This window comes from Carlito syrichta, unplaced genomic scaffold, assembly GCF_000164805.1.
Source record: "Carlito syrichta isolate Samal-C Ts95f unplaced genomic scaffold, Tarsius_syrichta-2.0.1 Scaffold312189, whole genome shotgun sequence".
Taxonomy (NCBI): Eukaryota; Metazoa; Chordata; class Mammalia; order Primates; family Tarsiidae; genus Carlito; species Carlito syrichta.
Genome location: NW_007256285.1, coordinates 367470 through 376188, shown reverse-complemented (window position 1 = coordinate 376188; position 8719 = coordinate 367470). Strand labels below are relative to the sequence as shown.

The 8719-nt window shown below is 43.1% G+C and overlaps 1 protein-coding gene across 1 annotated transcript in view; it reads right to left on the bottom strand.

Annotated features, from left to right (window-relative positions):
* Positions 1-4423: 4423 nt before the first annotated feature.
* Positions 4424-8719, bottom strand: part of SCIN (scinderin) — an 86629-nt gene continuing 82333 nt past the window's right edge. Inside the window, exons 18-19 of the mRNA XM_021718409.1 lie at positions 6115-6175; positions 4424-4615 (exon numbers count right to left, since the gene is read on the bottom strand). Of these exons, the coding sequence (XP_021574084.1) occupies positions 4488-4615; positions 6115-6175 (189 nt within the window). The 3' untranslated portion in view covers positions 4424-4487. The remainder of the gene's footprint in view (positions 4616-6114; positions 6176-8719) is intronic.

Below are 8719 nucleotides of genomic sequence, written 5' to 3'. Positions count from 1 at the left end.
TGCGGGCTCAGGCAATCCACTCACCTCAGCCTCCCAAAGGCGCGGGATTACAGGCTGAGCCACCGAGCCCAGCTTTGTGGCAATTTTTACAATAGAAACAGGAGGCCAGGCTTGGTGGCTCAGCCTGTAATCCCAGCGCTTTGGGAGGCCAAGATGAGTGGATGGCCTGAGCCCGCGGGGTTCGAGACCCACCTGGGCAACTTGGCGAGACCTCATGCACGGTAGAGCACACCTGTAGTTCTGGCTACTTGGAAGGCTGAGACGAAAGGATCGCCGGATCCCAGTGGGTCGAGGCTGCGGTGGCCAGGAGTATGCCACTGCACTCCAGTCTGGGCGACAGAGTGAGACTACAGCTCAAAAAAACAAAAAGAATTCAGAGGCTCAGGATTTAAAGGGGATTTGGCGAGCAAGAGGCTGGGGACTGCTCTTGGTTAGAGATGATGTCATGGGAGGTACTGAAACTGTCTTCATGCCACAGAGCCAGTTTCTGGGAGTGGGTGCTACAGGACTGGTGGAGCCTGCCTTTTAGCATGTGTCCTGGGTCCAGGTGAGGTCTCAGGTCCATGAGTGCGAAGTCTGAAAAACATCTCAAACATCATTCTATAGTTTTACGGTAAAGGATTTATCTATAAAGCAAGTTCTGTGACCACTGGCTACTGACTCTGGGGCACTAAGGTGTTATAGAGTCAGAATGTGGGAGGTTGGGTTCCCTGAAGATTAGAGTTGCTCATACCCTTCAGACCATCAAACTTCAATGATCACGATCTGTGTGACCTTACATTGATTGTTTAAAGGGAAATACGTTTATCAGCTTATCCCTCCTCAGGGATCAGGACATGAGGATAATCAACTGCTCTGTATTGAGCTGAAAGCAAACTTCAGTTGACTAAGCATTGGGCTCTTAAGTCTTCTTGAAATAGTGGCTATAGTTGGTGGTAATTTCCTTGTCCACCTCCACTGTTGAGGCTGGGCAATGCTGTTCATAGATTCTTCCTCCTCAGTGCTCAGCTGTTACCAACACTGCCTCTGAGTCCCTGGGTTTGTTTGGAACTGAGGACTTCAGCCCATAATATCAGACATGCTCCCCTTTCCAGGTCTTTGTACCTGACAGTCCTTCTGCTTGGACGTTAACCATGAGGTTCACTCCTGCCCACTGTTGATTCTCTGTTTAAATCCTACCTATTCAACAAGGCTTCCTGGGCTACACTATTAAAATCGTACACTGCCCTACTCTTCACTGACTGCTCTCTAGCCTCCTTCCCTTTATTTTCTCATCCATAGAACTGTTAACAAAAGACCATGAAGTCCGTGTAAGAAAATGGGAGAGTTCTATTTATTAAAAAAAAAAAAAGGTGGGCACGGTGGCTTAAGCCTATAATCGCTGCACTTTGGTAGGCCAAGGTGAGAAGACTGCCTGAGCCCATGAGTTGGAGACCAAGCCAGGCAACTTGGTGAGATCTCATCTCTACTATAAATCAAAAAATTAGCTGGGCGTGGTGGCATGTACCTGTAGTTCCAGCCACTTGGAAGGCTGAGGTGGAAGAATCACCTGAGCCCAGCAGGTCAAGGCTGCAGTGGCCATGAGCTTGCCATTGCCCTCCAGCCTGGGTGAGAGAGTGAGACTCCCACTCACAAAAAAATAAAAAAGTAACTGGGGGGGGGGCACACGTCATCCAAAAGGGCATCTGCATAATGAACATTTGTATATACCTAACCCTGAACTGTACCCCACATATTAAAAAAAAAAAAAAAAGCTGGGCACAATGGCTCACGCCTGTAATCCCAGCACTTTGGGAGGCCAAGGCAAGAGGATTGCCTGAGCACAGGGTTCGAGACCAATCTGGTCAACTTGGTGAGACCTCATCTCTCTCATAAATCAAAAAATTAGCCGGGAATGGTGGCACATGCCTGTGGTTCCAGCTACTTGGAAGGCTGAGGCTAAAGGATCACCTGAGCTCAGCAGGTTGAGGCTGCTGTGGCTACAAGTGTGGGTGACAGAGTGAGACTCCAACGCAAGAAAAATATTCTCTGATTGGGGAGATGTGGCCTCCGGGGTAAAGTGAAAGCAGGCTCTAAGGGGTGGGAAGAGTTAGTGATTACAAAGGCAATACTCTTAGGGCAGTGGGGGTAGTGAGAAACAGTCTTGATTGGATGAACTTTAAGTCCCAAATCACCAGTATCTCCTCATTAGCTATTTCTAGGTGGTCAGTCAGTTAGTGGCAGGTGGTCTGTTGGTGGATAGCTGGGGAATTCCTAGCTGCAGTTACTTTTCAGGAATTGTTGACTTGGTTGCAGAAAAACAGGCTTTGCAACACTTTCTAAGGACACAGAGTGTGTGACCCCTCCCTCACCTTGCCACAGCCTCTTGGGTCTACTTTTACTTTTGTGCCATGGGGAGTCCATCTTGTCCGTTAACTGGGGGAATAATTTGACAGAACGTATCTTTTAGTATATTATATTTTATAGTATATCTCCTTGCTGATTTTGTTTTTCTTGGCCTCTTCCCTGAAATGTAAACGCCATAAAAGTCAGGATTTTGTCTATTTCACTCATGTTGAATTCAAAGTGCCTAGAACAGTGCCTGACATCAAGTAGATGTCTAGTAAGTATTTACTAATTGAACAGCACCTGAAAACAGGACTTCTCTCCACTTCCTTAACTCCTATAAGCCCCAGGACTTCACAAGACCGTTCACCATTAGGCCATAATGGAACTGGGGCCATTTCTCTGTCGCAGCTCAGAAGCCAATGGTTCCAAAACGGTGTTTGACAGGCTGAACTGATGCTTCAAGGTCCCTCTGACCTTCCTTCCCACCCACTCTCTCTTCCAAAGCTGCTTCCCCTTCCATCATCTCATATTGCAGGAAAGGAGAGAAAGAATGTAACTAGACTAGGCCCAATCATTTTTTAACCAAAAAAAAAAAAAAAAAATGCCTGTGTCTCAGGTTCATTTAGATTCCAAAGAAGCTATTTACAAGTCATTCTTTGTTCCCCCATTCCATTCATTCCATTCACTTTTTCCTGCTCATCACTTGCTACACCTCAAGAGAACTGTCTCCCCGCTCCAGAATCCAAGTGCCCCATTCTTTCTGTAACTTCATTGGGAAATGGGTTCTTTATCTTGAAGGCGCCTCGTATACACGTTAAATAAATGTGTGTACCTTTTCTCCTATACATCCACCTACCAGGGATTTTTCAGTGAGTCTTTAGGGGGTCATCGGCCATGGCCCCCACCTCCCCCTGCCAAGACTGTTTGAAACACATACACCCTTCATTTCCCCAGAGTGAGGGTAAGAATCCCACAGATCATTCCCTGCTCAGTTTCCTCTTTCCTTGCCTTCTCTTTCCCAGTCACCCATCCATCCTCCTATCCAGACACCAAAGTCAGTTTCCTCTTTCCTGGGGCTCTGGATTTTTTCCCAGCTTTTGTTCTCCGGGGGCCTGTGGTCCATATGCGATATGATATTTAAATTTTTTCATAATTATCTAGCCATGGAGAAGTTTACTTTGGACCACTTAATGAGAATGAATAAATATTAAATTCCTATCTATTTATGCATAAAAGTATTTAGCCTTAAAATTAATAGTGTAATTAACTCGTATCATAAAGTGTCACAATACAAAATCTTTCCAAAAGAGGTGTATTTTAATGATGAAAGACAGCATTAGTGAAGTTTTTCTGCATGTATCTGTTGTGGTATTAAACATGTACAGTTACATAGATATATCCAAGTGGCTAAGAATACATTTTGTCATGGAAAATATGTGCTTTTAAGAAGGTTAAAAAAAGATAAAGTTTCTCTTAGAAAATTATACTCATGAGTTAATGGCATCAGTCACATTGACTAAATTTAGAAGGAAAATAATAACAAATTGTTAAAGCCCATCTAAACAAAAACCTTGCTGCAAATATACAATTCTTTTGAAAACAATATATAGAAAAGACAAGAATCTCCAACCTTTTTTCTCTGGCATGTTAAAAAACAAGGTTGGCTAATGGCAGCTGAATTATAAAATTTCCTGTTTAACAAATTCCTCTAGATTGTGCATAGGTTTTTACTATTAAAAGGTCATATAAAAAGATATAAATCAGCCGGGCTCGGTGGCTCAGCCTGTAATCCTGCGCCTTTGGGAGGCTGAGGTGAGTGGATTGCCTGAGCCCGCGGGTTCGAGACCCGCCTGGGCAGCGAGACCTCATCTCTACAATAAATCAAAAAAATCAGCCGGGCGTGGTAGTGCATGCCTGTAATTCCGGCTACTCGAAAGGCTGAGGTGGAAGGATCGCCAGGGCCCAGCAGGACGAGGCTGCGGTGGCCGGGAGTGGCCACTGCACTCCAGTCTGGGCGACAGAGTGAGACTCCAACTCAAAAAAAAAAAATAGCCACTTGGTGAAGTTATTTTCTAAAACCAAACAAAATGCAACCCCTCCCCCAAAGTAATAGGAATGGCCCCATAATATTTATTTGTTTGCTTTTCACAAAAATCAATTTACCACCTACTGGAATCCCAGCCCAGGAACCAGCCTGTGAATGTGGGTGGCTCATGGCCTTGTTTTGTGATGACAATGGGAGTCCTCTTGTCTCTTCCAGAAGGGTCTGTCTCAAGGTACATTTTGGCTAAAAAGAGTTGCAAAGACATATACATACACATTCAGTTAGTTTGGATTAAACTAAAGTCACTGTAAAATGGAAATTATTCCAATAATTTCATTGCTTCTAAGTAGACATTGCTTCTAAATATGAACAATTTCTTTTTGATTTCTCTCCTCTGCCATGGAAAGCACCAAGAGAGTCTCACTAATGCCTGAAAGGATTCTGAGCTTCAAGGAATTATCCTTATGGCACATAGTTATTGTTAGGCTTTTCAATAAAAAGAACATTCTGCCAGAAGAAAACAGCATTACTCAAAAAGAAATTAAAACACAACAACAACAACAAAAATCTAGGCTATCACAATTTCATTCTCATAATAAAACAAGGGTTTAAGTGAATTGAAATTTTTCAGAATAAATTGATATAATTATATTCTTTACATTTTCTTTTTGAAACAGGGTTTCACTCTGTCACTCTGGCTGGACAGCAATGACATGATCATGGCTCACTGCAACCTTGAACTCCTAGGTTCAAGTGATCTTCTTGCCTCAGCCTCCCTTGTATTGAATGCACCGCCATACCCAGCTAATTTTTTTATTTTTTGTAGAGACTGGGTTTTACTTTGTTGCCCAGGTTGGTGTCAAACTCCTGGCCTCAAGCAATCCTCCTGCCTTAGCCTTCCAAAGTACTGGGATTATGGGCATGAGTCAACACGCCCAACTTTGATATAATTATATTCTAAATTAAGTAACAAACTATGTTTTTCTTGGGCCCATTTTGAAAGTCTTCAGTTAAAAAGATCTCATTGTTCTTTAGTTTTGAGGATGAATGCTAAGCTACTTCTGGTTTCGAAATGTATTTCTGTAAGATGTGGTAGCAAAGAACAGTCAGACACTGGTAATGACGGTGCCACAACGCTGCTGTAATTGATACAGAGACCCGCTAATGTCTGTCCACATTGCCACAGCCCCTAGAGAAGGGTATGGTGGGGATTCAAGGGCTCCTGCACATTCCCGAGCACATTACTGATAATCCCTTTGTCTTCTAAGCACTCTTAGTAAGTAGCTTCAGCGGATCCTTGACTTCCCTGCAGACTAAGCCCAAAGATGTAAATCCCTATTTACTCCCTTTCCTTGAATACATAGTATCAGTGTAACTGTAAGTCTCGTGATTTGCATAACTTTTGCAATGCATGATATCGTAGGCCTTGTAAACTTTCCTTACCCCAAATGCCACTATCTAAATGTAAAATGCAGCCGTAACTTAAGTTCTGTACAATGCTCTGCTAGTCAGTTGCTAATGTATGGGTACCTACAACTCTGGACTATAAATGTGAACCGTAAATGCCTGGAGGGTGAGCAGAACCATTTTAGAAAGACCTGAGTCCGACTATGCTCCCTGGATTCGAACTCAGAAATGAACTTCTTTCTACCAGTTCTCTGCCCCTTTGATTTATCGGCATCAAGGGAAGCAGCCGAGCGTTACTGGGACCATAACATAATCATTCATGGGACCTAACTTACCAGACTTTAGAGATTCTGATTTCTCAACCTCATTAGCATCTTTGCCAATCCAAATAAATATCTGAAAAACAAAACAATAACAATATGTTGAGAGTGTTGACTCAGTGCTATGCCTTATGCAAAGTGCTTCACACACACACACACACACACACACACACACACACACACACACACACACACACTCAGTCCACTCATTCAATCTTCACAACATCTCCAGAAGCTGCAGAGGTGGCAGTGGGCGAAGGGATGCCCAGAGAAGTTCCAATGTTCACGCTCACCACCTAAATGTACATCCAGCCAGCAACTTGACTCCAGATTTCACACTCTGACATTTTATGTTTACATGCTATTTTCCAGTTTATAAAATGATCTTTCACAAAAACAACAGATTGGCTGGTTTGTTTATTTGATCTTTTAAAATCTACCCCCTGGGGTGTGAAGGCAGTTGAAGGAAACCAAAATATTCCACCTCAAAATATACTTTTTTGATATATTTTGAGATTCTGTTCAGAGTCAGCACACAGAAACTGCCCTGCAAGGCCTTTTTTTTTTTTTTTTTTTTTAGGGAGATATTTGCATCTGTAGAGAATCTGCTGATGCAGGCAGCCCATCCCTTGTCTGAATCAGGAAGGGCCTCACTCAGTCTGACACCTTTAAATGTCTGAAAGAAATATTCACCACCTCCTCTGAGGGCTGCTACCTGGGAGGTTTCATCTAACTAACAAGATTACCTTTGCTAGCCTGGCCTCATCCTCCCACAACTTGTTTTGCCAGGATCTAAATCCCCAATCTTTCTGTAACCTCAGATAGTAGAAAAGCATCAACCATCTGGTCATTTGCTGAGTTCTTTTATTTTCTATGCCTCCTGTGCTTGCCAGCACTTTTATATGCCTTTTAACCCATTAATCTGTCTTTTGTGAGTTGATTTTTCAGTGAAATTTCAGCGGGCAACCAGGAAGTCTTCTCTTGGCCTCTTCAGTTATTATTCTCATTTCTCAGATGTGGATTTAGGCTGGCAGGGACCATCCCTAGACATAGAGCTTGTCTGTGGGTGACCCCAGATTTCCCCTAGGAATCTCAGCCAGAAGCCATATTTTTCTCCTATAACATCTTGCCCTCTTATGACACTTAGGTAAAAGTGCTACAGTGTTTAATATCTATACTAAAGTTTTAAAAAAATTGATCACGCCGGGCTCGGTGGCTCAGCCTGTAATCCCGTGCCTTTGGGAGGCTGAGGTGAGTGAATTGCCTGAGCCCGCGGGTTCGAGACCCTCCTGGGCAACTTGGCGAGACCTCATCTCTACAATAAATCAAAAAAAAAATTGATCATTATAAAATCTATATTGCTGAGGAAAGATGCCAAACTCTGTAAAATATTTACGAAGGTTTATTTTGAATCAGACAGGAGTGACCTAGGCCCATGTGCAATATCCCAAGAGGTCCTGAGAACATGTGTTTGAGGTGGTTAAACTGAAGTTTAGGAGACAGAAGTTACAAAAAAACCATGCGAGATTTACATTAGTTTGGCCTGGGAAGGCAAGATATCTTTAAGTGGCAGCAGGGGTGGGGGGTGGTGGTGAGGGTGGCTTGCAGGTCATGTTCAAAGATAGATTTTCTGATTGGCAAGTCCTAGCAAGAGTTAGGCTCTGTCTCAGGAATTTTGAAATCAGGGAAGGAAATGTTAAGTTAAGGGACAGTATGAGAAAGTTAAGTTTCTTGTTATGTAGATGAAGCCTCATGGGTGGCAGCCTATACAAAGAATGGATGTCAGATGTCTAGATCTTTTGGGGATCTCCAGAAAGGGGATTCTACATGGAACTGCAAACTCTATTCAGAAATGCAAATTTCCCCAAGAGCCAGCTTTGCAGGGTCATACAATAATTTTGTTTTCCTTCTTTTATCTGTTGTGTCATGTTATGCCAGAGTCAGGTTGGAAAGCAAACCCCATCATATAGAGCACAGAAGTGAATCGACTTTGGAGGGCAGGCCCCTTAGGAATTTGGCAAGAGGAAAAAAAAGGTCAGAGTTTAGTTTTTAGCATGAATCCTTCTCCCTGAAAAATGTGTGGGTTGGGTACGTTAATGCTGAGAATAATCTCCTGAATTACCTCATATTGAAATCACTTTCAAATCAAATGCTGACAGAGCAATTTTGGAATTAAGTTTTAGCTGTATTCTATTTGTGTTGAAAATGCTGGAATATTTGTGTACAGGGCACAGAACAAATCATGACAGCATAGTAATGTAAATGAAAAGCATGATTTTTTTTTTTTGAGTTGGAGTCTCACTCTGTCACCCAGACTGGAGTGCAGTGGCCGCTCCTGGCCACTGCAGCCTGAACCTGCTGGGCTCCGGCGATCCTTCCGCCTCAGCCTTCCAGTAGCTGGAACTACAGGTGTGCACTACCACGCCTGGCTAATTTTTTTTTTTTTTTGATGTATTGTAGAGATGAGGTCTCACCAAGTAAAAGCATGATTTTTAAAAATTAAATGTTACAGTATAAGAAATAGTCTGAAGCCGGGCTCGGTGGCTCAGCCTGTAATCCCGTGCCTTTGGGAGACTGAAGTGAGTGGTTTGCCTGAGCCCGCGGGTTCGAGACCTGCCTG